Genomic DNA, 14,678 nt, shown 5'->3' on the forward strand with positions numbered 1-14,678 from the left:
GGTAACTTGAAGGCTGTTGCAGGGCATACAGTAGTCATGTGGCAGTCTTGGTTGTTGGGAATTGCGAATCTCTCTCTCTGCAATCCACCAAGTGAGTCCCACTGGGTTAGATCGTCAGGCTAGGTTCTGGAAGACCCAGGTTCAAATCTACACTCTTGTCCATGGAAGCTTCCTGGGTGACCTAGGCCCAGTCACATATTCGCAGCCTCCTGTGTAAACTTATTCTAACATTGTTTTAATTGTAATATACTAGTTGATGTAAACCCCCTGAGCCCATTTATGGGGACGGCGGTATATAAATAAAATCAGGGGGTTTTTTGTAGACAAAGCCCAGCAGGAACTTATTAGCATATTAGGCCACACCCCTGACAGCACAGCTCATTAGCATATTAAGCCACACACCTCATGCGTTCCCTTGGTTTGCCTGGGCACCCTGCGACTGCAGGGAACCCGGGCAAGCCGGCCCTTGGGCAGGCTGGGGAAGGCACGGGGAGGCATTTAAATGCCTCAGAGTAGCCGGGGAGGGGGATTGCTCTCTAGGCCTTCCCTCTGTAGCCACGCATGCGCAGAGGTTTTGGCTGTAGTGGGCGTCCCTCTGTAGCCACGCACACAGACGTTTTGGCTGCAGTGGGTGTGGTCAACTCTGAAGCCAGCTGGAACTCCGTTCCTGTGTGTTCCTGCCCAAAAATAGCCATGAATCAAATAAATAAATAGCCTACCTCATGGGTTGTTGTGAGAATAAAATGGAGAAGGGGAGAGCATTGTAAGCAGCTTTGGGTCCCCAGTGGGGAGAACAGCATAGTATAAATGAAGGAAATAAATTGTTCTGCTGCTCTGAGATGAACTATCTTCTCTACTTACAACAAATGACTGCAGGCCATAAGGGAGGACCACGTGGGTGTGTTAGTCCTGGTGAAAGGGAGCATCCAGACTCTCTTATGTTCTCTGCCAGTTACTAAGTACAAGAATATTCGCAAGGTTTCCTCAAGGCAAGGATTTTTCAAAAATTACTTTGTTTTACACAACGAGGGACTTCTTCAAAAATGTGCCAATGAGGCAACACTGGGCTGGTTCCAGGAAAGGAAACACCCAGTCACCGTTTGAAATTTGAAGTGAAACCACGGCTGTTAATACACTTCAGGGAGCATTAGCCATGGCAGCCAGGGGTCTCGTCACGGAGTTCCGCGCTCAAGCCAAGTGCCCCATCTGCCTCCAGTACTTCGAAAATCCAGTCACTATCGACTGTGGGCACAATTTCTGCCAAGCCTGCATCGCCCAGTGCTGGGGGGAATCTAACAGCACTGCTTCCTGCCCTCAGTGCGGCGAAACGGTTCAGAAGAGGAACTTCAAGCCAAACCAGCCCCTGGCAAACATTACAGAAATAATCAAGAAATACCAGGAGGGAGAAAGAGCAGAAGGAGACAAGCAAATATGTGAGAGGCACCGGGAACCCCTGAAACTCTTCTGCAAGGACGATGAAGCCCCCATCTGCGTGGTGTGTGACAGGTCAAAGAGGCACCAAAATCACAGCGTGCTTCCTGTGGAGGAGGCTTCCCAAGAGTTCAAGGTAGGAAAGCACTGCCCTGGATGGGAATCCCGTTCTACAAAGGCCATTCCCCCCCCCCCATCATCCCAAAATTGCATCATATTTTAGAGTGACCAAGAAACGAAGCTCAGAATGGGGCTATGCAGATAGGCTCAGGTGTCTCTCTTCATTTAATTATTTATTTGATTCCTTTGTCCCCCCAGTGGGGACCCCAAGTGACTTACATCATTCTCCTCTCCTCCATTTTATCCTCACAACAACCTTGCAAGGTAGGTTAGACTGAGAGGGTGAGTGGCCCAAGGGCATCTGACAAGCTTCCATGGCAGGAATGGGAATTCAAACTTGAGCCTCCCAGATACTAGTCTGACACACTGGGTGATTCTGGATCTAGCATTCGCTCCACATTTTCTCAACTGGGAGGGGAAAGTGCAGCTCAAAACCACACTCAGATACTTCAGGGCAATGCTGTTCTGACTGCAAAGTCACCTCTGAAGGGCCATAAAACGGCCATAAATCTATGCAGAAGCTACCATAAAACCCAATGATCAAAGAAAGCAAAAGTGGCATGCCAAAAAGTCCATGGATCAAGGGCAGTGACAGCAGCATGCAATGCAGAGGGGAATTTCAGTTCCAACGTGGGTTTCCTAAAACAACGGAGGGAAAAGCCAATGCAGAATCAGCCACTGTAATCAGTGCAACCACACTGGCTCTTAATGGAGAAGACACGGGCGGTGATATCACTTGACACACTCCTCTAGAGCCAGTTTAGTGTAGTGTGGTTAAGTGTGCGGACTCTAATCTGGGAGAACCGGGTTTGATTCCCCACTCCTCCACTCGCACCTGGCTGGATGACCTTGGGCAAGCCATAGTTCTGAGAAGAGCTGTCCTTGAAAAAGAGCAGTTTCTGTCAGAGCTCTCTCAGCCCCACCTACCGCACAGGGTGCCTGTTGTGGGGAGGGGAAGGGAAAGGAGTTTGTAAGCCGCTCTGAGACACCTTTGGGTAGTGAAGGGCGGGGTATAAATCCAATCTCTCTCTTCTCTTCTTCTCTACCTTGTGCAGCACTTGTTTTTTAGTGTGCCTTTCTCACAGAGATTTAAAGAATTACTACAGACTGGGAGAGGCCACAGAATATCTCACATGGGTGGTAGTTTCTATGGATACACCATCAGAAATAGGGGGAAGGGAGACTGGATCACGGGCATGAATCCAAACTATTGCATAGCTGGGGCCCTCCTTCTCTTTCTAGTGGTTCGGTAACAGCAGGCTGGCAATCATCTCAGAGGAGCAGCATTGTTAGTCTATCGTGGCAAAACGACACAGGAATCAGGTAGCTGCTGAAAGGCTACATTTATTTCAGCATGAGCTATGATGAGTCAGAGCCGACTTCCTCAGGCGCACGGAAATGTGGGCTGGCAGGCTAGCCCAGCCGAGAAAAACTACCAACTGCCGCCAGGAATCGGCTGAGCATGCAATGCCCAAGCTAACCATACCAATATCGGCACTCAGCAGGCAATACCCAAGTATCCCTTGGAGGGGTGGTCAGTTTTTCTCCTCTTTAGCAGCCCGAATAGCCCAGACTAGCCTGAGCATCTAAAAGTTTGGAAGCTTAAGCCGGGTTGGCCATGGTCAGTACTTGGACAGGAGACCACCATGAAAGACCAGGGTTGAAGAAGAGATTGGATTTATACCCTGCCCTTCACTGGAGCTGCGGTGGCTCAAGTGGTTAAGACGCTGAACTGCAGACTGTGGAAAGTCAGTAGTTCAGCAGTTCGAGACCTGGGTGCCGCATGATGGAGTGAGCTCCCATCTCTAGTTCCAGCTCCTGCCAACCTAGCAGTTCGAAAGCAAGAAATTGCAAGTAGATAAATACGTACCACTTCAGTGGGAAAGTAACAGCGTTCCGTGTGCCTTGGTGTTTAGTCATGCCGGCCACATGACCACGGAAACATCTTCGGACAGCGCTGGCTCTTCGGCTTTGAAACGGAGATGACCACCGCAGCCCTAGAGTCAGATTCGACTGGCTTTTGAGCAAGGGAACCTTTACCTTTACCTTCACTACCTGAAGGAGTCTCAGAGCGGCTTGCAATCCCTTTCCCTTCTCCCCACAACAGACAGCCTGCCAGGTAGGTGGGCCTGAGAGAGCTCTTGAGAGAACAGCTCTGAAAGAAGAAGAGGAGGAGGAGGAGATTGGATTTATACCCCACCCTTCACTACCCAAGGGAGTCTCAGAGCAGCTTACAAATTCCTTTCCCTTCCCCTCCCCATAACAGACACCTATGAGGTAGGTGGGGCTGAGAGAGCTCTGACAGAAACTGCTCTTTTTCAAGAACAGCTGTGGCAGAACTTATGACTGACCCAAGGTCACGTCAGCACCTGCATTTGAAGGTGTGGGGAATCAAACCTGATTCTCCCAAATTAGAGTCCATGCTTCTAACCACTACACCAAACTATACAGAGGCAGGCGGCCTGCTCATCTCTCACCCTGAACCCTCCCCCCCCCACAGGGGTTGGCCATTGCCATATGTTAGTTGCGCCCTGTCATTTAGTTTCTTCACTTGGTCATTTACATGTAGACAGTAAGCTTAAGAACAGGTTGTGGATGATAATCTTCCAGAGTTTGTCACCGGTGTTGCCTGTAGTTGAGCATGCACAATAACAAAGATTTGGCTATCTGTTGAAGTCCTTAATAACATTCCCCAATGTCTCTCAAAAAGCAGGGAAGGGAAGAAAAGGTTAACTCATGGAGAAGACCCCAGGGTTTCTCAGCCAATCGCAGGAAACCCTGAAATGCATTTATTGTTTATTTACATCATTTTTACTCTGCATTTCTCCCCAAAGCAGCTTACATTATTCTCCATTCCTTCGTTGTAATCCTCACAACATCCCTGTGAGGCAGGTCAAGCTGGGAATGTGTGACTGGCCCAAGGTCACCCAGTGAGTTTCCATGGCACGAGCGAGGATTCAAACCATGGGCTCCCAGATCCTAGTCTGACACTCTTAGCCACTGCACCACACAGGAAATTGTTTTCGTCCATTACCAAACTGGGTGTGATTTTCTAAGAAAAATCCCTGAATGGGTGGGCTCTTTTTGTAGCAGGTACTCGAAATCATTTTCGTCCATTACCAAACTGAATGGGTATCAGATGTCAGGACCCGGAGGCAGGCAATGGCAAGCCATCTCTTGCCTTGAAAGCGCTGTGGCAGGGGTGGGCCAAACTTGCTTCACGTAAGAGCCACACTTGAAAGCTCTGTGGCAGGGGTGGGCCAAACTCGCTTCACGTAAGAGCCACACGGAATAAACGTCGGAGGTTTGAGAGCCGCAGGACATGAACAAATAGTACACACATGGTTTTATGGGAAAATATGGATATTTGGTTTTTGTTAACATTAAATTAGACTGTATAAGAGCCGCATGCAGCCCCCGGGTTGCAGTTTGGCCACCCCTGCTCTACGGGGGGTTGCCATAAGTCAGTTGTGATTTGACGGCACTTTCCTGCACCACCATCAGATGGATCGAAGGGCTGACCTCTCCCAGGGCAATTCTGCACCTGGCATCGGAGGAAAAGGTGCAGCTCAAAGCCATATCCAAATACCCTGGGGCAATGCCGTACTGACTGTGAAGTCACCCCTGAACGGCCATAAGGTACCATAAAACCCGATGATCAAAGAACGCAAAAGTGGCATGCAGTGCAGAGGGCGCCATAAAATCCAATGATCAAAGAAAGTGAAAGCAGCGTGCAATGCAGAGGGGGATTTCTGTTCCAGCGTGGGTTTGGTAAAACGACGGAAAGAAAAGCCAATGCAGAATCGCCCCCAGAATAACAACGTTTTCTGTTTCCTTAGGAGAAGATCCAGGACCAGCTGCTATCTCTGGAGAAAGAGAGAGAGAGGCTCAAGGAACAGAAAATTACAGAAGAGCAGGGAAGCCAGAAGTGCCTGGTAGGCTTTTTCTGTTACTGCAAGAACAGTTTGATGCTCAGTGTTGAATTGTAGATTCCAGGGGAGTCTTATTCCCTCAGACAATGAAGAGTTAGGTGGTTAAAGAACAGGCATCTCGGTGTTTGGCATAAATGTAGGTAGTATGGTATCTGTAAAAAGGTAAAGGTTTCCCTTGCTCAAAAGCCAGTTAAATCCGACTCTAGGGGGCACTGCTCATCTCCGTTTCCAAGCTAAAGAGCCTGCGCTGTCCGAAGACTTTTCCATGGTCATGTGGCCAGCATGGCTAATATGCCAAGCCGCACAGCTCGCTGTTACCTTCCCGCCGAAGCGATACCTATTTATCTACTTGCAATTTCTTGCTTTCGAACTGCTAGGTTGGCAGGAGCTGGGGCCAGTGATGGGAGCTCACTCCGTCACGCGGCACTAGCTACCGAAACCCTGTCTGGTCTGCAGTTCAGCATCTTAACCTCTGAGCCACTGCGGCCCCTGTGGGATCTGTAGGACACTTCGCTTTTGCAGTCAAGTCACAGCTGGCTCATGGCGACCTCAGAAGCTTTTAAAGGCAAGAGTCGTTCAGAGGTGGTTTGCCATTGCCTGCCTCTGTGTAGCAACCCTGGACTTCCTTGGTGGACTCTCTCCCATCCAGGTGCTAACCATGGCCGATGTTGCTTATCTTTCAAGATCTGACTACCGTGGGCTATCTAGGTCAGGTCTTTAGGACACTTTACCCATATCAAATGGAGATTGGAATATAAAATGAATTTCATTAAGCCAGAAGGCGGGAACAATCACTTAAAAGAGAGAGAGAGAGAGAGAGAGAGAGAGAGAGAGAGAGAAAACACCATACATTATATAGCAGCAGATATGAGCCAGAAACATGCAGATGGCCAAGATGACTTCTGCCTGGAAATGGAAACAGTAATAACATAACAGCATTTGATTTAATGATAGCCACTCTGATTATCAGTTGTTGTTGTTGTTCAGTCGCACAGTCGAGTCGGACTCTTCGCGCCCCCATGGACCAGCTCCCGCCAGGCCTTCCGGTCTTCCGCCGTCCTCTGAAGTTTGCTCAACTTCATGTTCGTTGCATCGATGACACTGTCTAACCATCTCATCCTTTGCTGTCCCCGTCTTCTTTGACCTTCTATCTTTCCCAGCATCAGGGTCTTCTCCAGTGAGTGCTCCCTTCTCATTTGGTGGCAGAAGTATTTGAGCTTCAGCTTCAGTATCTGGCCTTCCTGGGAACAGTCGGGGTTGATCTCTTTTAGGATTGACTGATTTGATCTTCTTGCAGTACAGCTCCTCTAGACATTATACACTTGAATTTGTTCTTTACAAGAAATATAATTGTCTGATTATCAGAAACATCGAAAACCTTATTCAGCAAAGGATCAAGAAGATTATGGGTTGGATCCCAAGGGAAATTTCCATGAATGAGAGCAGGGCAATTTACGCCAATTCCTTTCCCTTCTGCAGACCTCCACCCACAGCCCCCGTCCCGTATTTATTTATTGACTGAAATATTTCTCCCCCGCCTTTCCTCTTGACTATAGGCCACTTACAGACAATAACTGAAACACGTAAGTGGAAAACAAATAAGATAAAAACCTTAAATACCTCCCTTTCCCCAAAAAAGTCTGTTTTTTATTTATTAAAATCGGGGGGGGGAGCATTTGCGGCTGTAACAGGAGGGAGGAAGTGAGTAAGTCCCACTGCGTTGATGGAAATCCTTTCCCTCAGAGGAGATTTACTGCAGGATCGGAGCCATACCCTGAAAATTGCATCGAAGATACAGAATACTGAACTGTTAGAAACATCCTCCAAATGAATTGCCCTTTCTTACTGCATTGAAAAGATGCAGCTGCCTTACATTGGATCATACCATTGGTCCATTAAGGTCTGTATTGTCTACTCAGACTGGCAGTTCCTCCCCAGGGTCTCAGGCAGAGGTCTTTCACACCACCTACTATCTTTTAACTAGAGATGCTGGGCACTGAACCTGAGACCTCCTGCTTGCCAGGCAGATGCTCTACCACTGAGCCATGGCCCCTCCCCTAAATAATGATCAAATTAGACACCATGTAGTCCCTGGTTCACATCTCAAGTTCTGCCACAGTCACTTCACCTTCCCATACACACCCTTTGCAACATGTACCATATAGGATTGTTAGAAGGGTAACCACAGTAAGGTACTGCAGTGCTTTGAACTGCCATTATTATTATTTATGGGAGGACCTAGTGAATATAGTCCTCCTGCTGCTCAACTGAATGTAACATGTGGTTATCGGCTCTTACCTCATCCCATTAATTACACAAACGCCTCAGACAGTGGTAGTAGTAATAACTCATTGCATGTTTCCTCTTTGGTTGCTGCCAGCCCAGAGCTGTTGGCAGAGTCTGAGGTTAATTGCACAACTTCTCACCAGCTTACAAATTACTTAAATGCTGATCTCTAGTTTGATTGCATCCAGTTCTGGATTATTACCAAGGCTCTAAGTAAAAGTACAATAGCTCAGGGCTACACAGGTCAATCCATGATGCCGTTCCCACTTCTCAAAACCAAACGGAACAAATTCCACATTTCCCTTTGATTGCAGCAGGGCACCAACCATGGCTTCTATGCCAGCTGCACAGTTCCCCCCCCCCCCCCGACAACTGGCATTTCGGGTTAGAGAAGAGGGAGCAGCAATTTCTGCCTTCCCACTTTCAATCCTTCACTTGGCTCCCTATGCCGTTGGGTTTTTTTTTGGGGGGGGGGGTTGTCTCCCTGACCTCCAAGACCAAAATTTCAAAGTGTTGAACAGGCTCAGAAGGAGGGGGAAGTGGAAAAGTCCTGCTCCACATAGGGCGATTCTGCGTCCCGCACTCCACAGTTTCTCAACACCGAGGGAAAGGTGCAGCTCAAAACCACATCCAAATACCTCCGGGCAAAGCCGTACTGCAAAGTCACCCCTGAAAGTGGAGCAACATCAGATAAGGCGGGAGTCTCTTTTATTTATTTTTGTAATGTAGCTAGTTCTGAATAGTCAGACCGACCCTAGACTTGCATTCCATACCGAAATAACAGAAGGCATGATCTCGGTTCTCTTCAGAACAAAGTCTGAGTCCAGTGGCACCTTGAAGACCAACAAAATTTTATTCATGGTATAAGCTTTCATGTGCAAGTGGTATCTGAAGAAAGCTCACACCTTGAATAAACCTTTGTTGGTCTTAAAGGTGCCCCTGGACTCAGACTTTGTTCTGCTGCTTCAGACCAACACGGCTAACCTGGATCTCTCCTCCTCAGTTTCTGATGTGAGCCCACTCTTGGAGTGCATTCTCAAGGCCGCTGGAATGCAGACATGGTTATGGTACAACATTAACCTCTGGCACGGGAAGCCACCCTCAGACAAACAAAACAGATGTGAGAGGCCAAGGGGAGGTGGAGAATAAGACCAGGGACTATGCCAGATTTTGCAATGCCATCATTTTGACTCCAATATCCTTGCAGCAACTTTGCTTCTCCTTTGCCATGAGTCTCTACTTTTGCCCCATTTTCTCTTTCCTTGTAGCCATTTCCCCCCCTTTATAATTACAGGTGAATGTATATTTACATTTGTGCCAGTTGCATACCAATGCCCCGGAATTTAAGATGGGATGGCAAAGGATGAGATGGTTAGACAATGTCATAGATGCAACGAACATGAAATTGAGCAAACTTCCGAGGACGGTGGAAACCCCCCCCCTTTATAATTATACATGTCAGTGTATATTTACATTTGTGCCAGTTGCGTACCAATGCCGCAGAATTTATTGGTGGTGTAAAATGGAGTAAGAAGGGCATAAAAGAAGTGAACAAATCAGGACACAAGCACGGATGGCCACAAGCACAGGTGGCTTTAAAAGGGGGTTAGATAAATTCCTGGAGGATACTCACTGGGCGACTCTGAATCTAGTATTCGCTCCACATTTTCTCAACTGGGAGGGGAAAGTGTAGCTCAAAACCACATCCAAATACCTCCAGGCAACACCGTACTGACTGCAAAGTCACCCCTGAATGGCAATAAAGTGGTCATAAATCTATGCAGAAGGTTCACTAAGATCCAACAGCTCAAAGAGCTCGAAAGTGGCATACAGTCTGGAGGGTACCATGAAATCTGATGATCAAAGGAAGTTAAAGCAGCATGCAGTGCAGAGGGGAATTCCTGTTTCAGCGTGGGTTTTTAAAACAACAGAGGGAAAAGCCAATGCAGAATCAGCCACTGCCACTTGGAAACCGAAAGAGCTGGAGATGCTGTGGTTCCCGTGGTCTCTGCTTTTGGAATCCCATCCATCCATGACTCTGCATCTGTTTGATACATGGGCCAATGAGACACATGCCTATTAGCCACTGTAAACTTGTCTGCCTCGCACCTCCCCCTACTTTAGCTAGATTGCACCTCTTTTATTTAAAAACAATCCTTCACATTCATATTTGGTGTAGTGGTCAAGAGCCAGTTTGGTGTAGTGGTTAAGAGCGCAGACTCTAATCTGGGAGAACCGGGTTTGATTCCCCACTCCTCCACACGCAGTTGCTGGTGTGACCTTGGGTCAGTCATATGTTCTTTCAGAGCTGTTCTCTCAAGGGCAGTCCTCGAGAGAGCTCTCTCAGTCCCACCTACCTCACAGGGTGTCTGTTGTGGGGAGGGGAAGGGAAATGAGCTTGTAAGCTGCTCTGAGACTCCTTTGGGTAGTAAAGGGTGGGGTATAAATCCAGTCTCCTCTCCTGTTTAAAACTCACTCACTTAAAGGTTCATTTTAATTTTTTTTAACATAGAACAAAAAAAAACTGGTACAAGAAAGGGGAGGCATGGAGAAAGTGAAGTCATGATGTCACAAGCATGAGCTCTGTGCTCTGCAAAGTCTGTTTTCTTCTGCAGACAGGAAGGATGTGCTTCCCCCTGAGCTTCTGAGGGAAACCATCTGTGCTCTGCAAAGTCTGTTTCCTTCCGCAGACAGGAAGAATGTGCTTCCCCCTGAGCTTCTGAGGGAAAAATAGGGCCAAGATACAAGTGATACATATCGTGGCTGCTGATGCCATTTTAAACACATTTGTCGTTCTTTAAGAATTGCCTGGTCCAGATCAGGCGTTCAGCATGGTGGCCCAAGGAGCTCTTGTCTCCCTGCCCTGTGCCTTTTTAAGTATATGAACAGCTGCCGGGGGAAGGGGGTCTGCACCTGAAAAGGTTCAGGTGGGGGAAACAAGCTCTTGGGGCTGCTGCACTGCTGAGGTTGCCAGCCCCCAGGTGGTGGCTGGAGATCTCCCGCTATTACAACTGACCTCCAGGGGACAGAAGAGGTCAGTTCACACTGGGTGCCACAAGATGTGGTGAAGTGAACTCTATGGCTTTATGCCTCAATGAAGTCCCTCCCTTCCCCAAATCTCACCCCCCAAATCTCCTTGTATTTCCTCTGTCATACACCTCGCTTGTTCTTGGTCTAAACTCTTTCACAGAGTAGGTATGAGGATAAAACTGGAGAAAAAGGGAATCACATATGCCACACTCGGTATTTGGGCGGAATAAAATTTAACAGATAAACAAGCCGTGTGTATCAAGACTGTTTTATAAAAGGAAATACTGGCAGTTAACAAGGAGAGAAAGAAATGATCAGATTTCTCCTACCAAACTCTGTCTCTTAATCAGTTTGAACTCGTACCTCTGTGGAAGATTTGAAACATTAGTTTGTCCTGTTAGTTAGCGGGAAACCATATCTATAAAACTATTCCTGCTATTAATAAGGGAAAATTTCCACCCATTAGTTCTAGACCACTCCTCTGGAGCAAGAGAGATTCACAGATTGATATTGACAGACTCTCTTGCTCCAAAAGGGAGAACAACAAAAAGGTGGAAATCACAAGGTTGTAGATTTTGGCTTAAGTAGTAAAAGGAACTTTCTAATGTTAAGAGAGCAAGAGGTAGCAGTGTCTCCTTCAGCAGAGGACATTAAACACTCCACACGTTTAACTTGTGTTTGAAAACTTATATTTCAATAAACCTCTTTAAATCATCATGGTGCCACAAGATGTGGTTGTGGTCACAACTGTCCATGGCTTCAAAGGATTAGACAAATCCGTGGAAGACGAGTATTTCAACCAATGCTACTCATGATTACTCAGCAAAACCTCTGTGTTCAGACTGGAGGCAGAAAATACAAAAGTAAGGTCATACCAACTTAGAATTCATATTAACCAAAACACCCTCCTGAGGTGTGCCACCTTTAACAATCCCATGGAAAACACATGAACATATATAGAGCTGAATCTTAGAGTCACGTGCACTGGATCTAGGGGTGCCAAACTCCAGATGATAGCAGGATGACAGAATTCAGTTCCCCTGGAGAGAAGAGCTGCTTTGAATAATGGACTGTATGGTATCATATCCTGCTGAGGTCCCTCCCCTCCCCAAACCCCACCCCCCCCCGGCTCCCCCCCCCCAAACCCCCCAAATTTTCCCCAAACCAAAACTGGAATCCCTAACTGTTGGGAAATTGGTAAAAATAGTTAAATATTCAGAGTTTGCAATGGATCTTTGTTCACTGAAGAAGAGGCATTTTCTTTCTGTGTAAAAATCTTTATTTCTAAAGGGAAGGGTACACAGGAAATCTATAAAACAACATCTTTACAGCAACAGACAGACAGTAATGGAGATTCTTCCTCCTTCTTGACCCCTAGAAGGAAATCACCTGGATGCATTAACCAATGATTGTTAGTAAATAGGCTCTAGTTTCCCGGGCTTTCTGCCAGGTTCCTGTCCAGGTCAGTCTAAACAAGAGCACACAAGATAAGCACATTAACCCTATAATGACTAAATTTAGACCTTGCAGCACCCATATTTCCAACACTTAGATCCCAAAATAGAAGAGGATAACAATTTTGAATACCCTTACAAAGTCCTCTTTTTTTAATCCACAGTGAAAAACTGATAGAAACAAGCATAGCACACGTATACACAACACACTTTAAAAAAAATTATAAACAACAAAACATAAATACAGCATGCCATTATACAACACACTTTTAAATGCATATTTACTATTATAGTATTGAAATATATATTATTTTAATTTTTTTAAATGACACTGAAATCCAAGTGTGCCAGAGGGTATCCATCATGACAAATTTGGAACTGGAAAAGAAAAACAGCGGTATCTAAGAACACTGGAGTGTGGTGGCCATTCGGGGTGGCCATTCGGGGGGGCAGGTGTGGCCCTCCATCAAACCACTGGGAATACCATAACATTCAAAGGGAAGAAGTTCCACGGAGCTCCATTTCTATGCGAGAGAGTTGCTGAGATTCACAGCCATTCCATGCTACATTCTGCAAAAAGAATAAAAATACTAGTGGGGCGACCCAGTGTGATATTCTAACCACTCTCTCAGAAAAGCTCTGCCCTAAGGAACAAGGAGCTGCGGTGGCTCAAGTGCTTAAGACGCTGAACTGCAGGCTGTGGAAGGTCAGTAGTTCAGCAGTTCAAGACCCGAGTTGCCGCATGACGGAGTGAGCTCCCGTCTCTAGTTCCAGCTCCTGCCAACCTAGCAGTTCAAAAGCAAGAAATTGCAAGTAGATAAATAGGTACCACTTCGATGGGGACCCCATTCACACCCCCATTCAGCCATCACATCCACTCTCCGGCCACACACATCCACGCCCATGAGCCATGCTGACCGCATAAGGCAAGCCAGCAACAGAAGACCCCATTCACACCCCCATTCAGCCATCACATCCACTCTCCGGCCACACACATCCACGTCCATGAGCCATGCTGACCGCACAAGGCAAGCCAGCAACGGAAGACCCCATTCACACCCCCTTTCAGCCACCACATTCACTCTCTAGCCCCACACACACACGCCCATGAGCCATGCTGTGACATTACTTTTGTGATGTCACTAGGGTTGCCAGGTGAGGCCGACAAGGGTCCGCATTCCTTTCAAAGGCTTTCCCTCCTTTGGAAATAATGGAGGATGGGGCACCTTCTTTGGGGGCTCATAGAACTGGACCCTTTGGTCCAATCTTTTTGAAACTTGGGGGTGTTTTTCAGGAGAGGCACCACTAGCTAATCTGAAAATTTGGTGCCTCTTCCTCCAGACACAGCCCCCCCCCCGAGCCCCAGATACCCACAGATCAATTCTCCATTATACCCTATGGGGACTGGTCTCCATAGGGTATAATGGAGCACCCAACAGCCATCCCCCCTGCTTTCAAACGGCCCTGAAGCAGGGGGAGGGACTCCAAACTCCAAACCACGGGATCCCCTGCCCCCAATTGGGGATTGCAACTCGCCAGTCACACAGGGCATATGGTTACACAATGCACCCCCCTAGGGTCACCAACAAGCCCAGGATAAAATGTCCTGACCCTTCAATAGAAGCTTAATGCATGCAAAGGGTCAGCTGAGACCTATAATGTCATGGAGGTCAATAACATCCCATTAAGCAGGGGTGAGGGGTCCTCAACCTTTTGGAAGCTGTTAGAAAAATAAAATAGTTGGTTCAGAAAATTTAAACCCCATTTATACAGTTAATTTTATAAAGAAATAATGGTGTTTCTTTTCTCCTCTATTTCTGTAACTTTCCAAGCAGCACAGTGAACATGATCCCCAACATGATTTTGCTAGGCCTTTGTCTCAAGAGATGTCTTTCCTCCATCTTACACAGGAACCAAGATCTGCATTACATTATTCATGAACCTAAAGAATTTGGAAACATTTAGACCTAAAGAATTTGGAAACATTTAGACCTAAAGAGATTGGTAACATTTAGACCTAAAGAATTTGGAAACATTTAGACCTAAAGAACAAGACTAAAGGCTTCCCCACAGGTAGAACCCCACATCTCACCTCCAGCCAGCAAACAGTGCCTGACTGTCTGACCTGAGTCAAGAGAACAAAGAACATCCTGAAATTGTAACATTCTTGTCTTTGTCATTTAGAGGTTCGAATGCTATCTTGCATTGTTTTGCAAAGGAGCATCAGGGTGCCCCATTGCCTCTGGAATATGTGAACATCTCCTAGGCCCTGATGGCCCATATTAACAGGGCAGTTAGATTAATTGATGCAGTTTATGATTTCTATGGCTCTATCGAAATGTATGGAACCAATATTGTATAAAAGGAGGCCAGAAGCTTCATTTCAGCACTGACTCTCAGAGATCCAGAGAAGGCTTTGCCTTTC

At 46.8% G+C, this 14,678-nt stretch overlaps 1 protein-coding gene across 1 annotated transcript in view; it reads left to right on the forward strand.

The window, feature by feature from the left end:
- The first annotated feature begins 1,153 nt into the window (after positions 1-1,153).
- The window catches only part of LOC107120885 (zinc finger protein RFP-like), a 24,612-nt gene continuing 11,087 nt past the window's right edge, over positions 1,154-14,678 (forward strand). The window contains exons 1-2 of the mRNA XM_015423651.1: positions 1,154-1,567; positions 5,391-5,486. Coding sequence (XP_015279137.1) covers positions 1,154-1,567; positions 5,391-5,486 — 510 coding nt within the window. The remainder of the gene's footprint in view (positions 1,568-5,390; positions 5,487-14,678) is intronic.

The sequence above is a fragment of the Gekko japonicus genome, unplaced genomic scaffold (genome assembly GCF_001447785.1).
Source record: "Gekko japonicus isolate JY-2015 unplaced genomic scaffold, Gekko_japonicus_V1.1 scaffold1996, whole genome shotgun sequence".
Lineage (NCBI taxonomy): Eukaryota > Metazoa > Chordata > Lepidosauria > Squamata > Gekkonidae > Gekko > Gekko japonicus.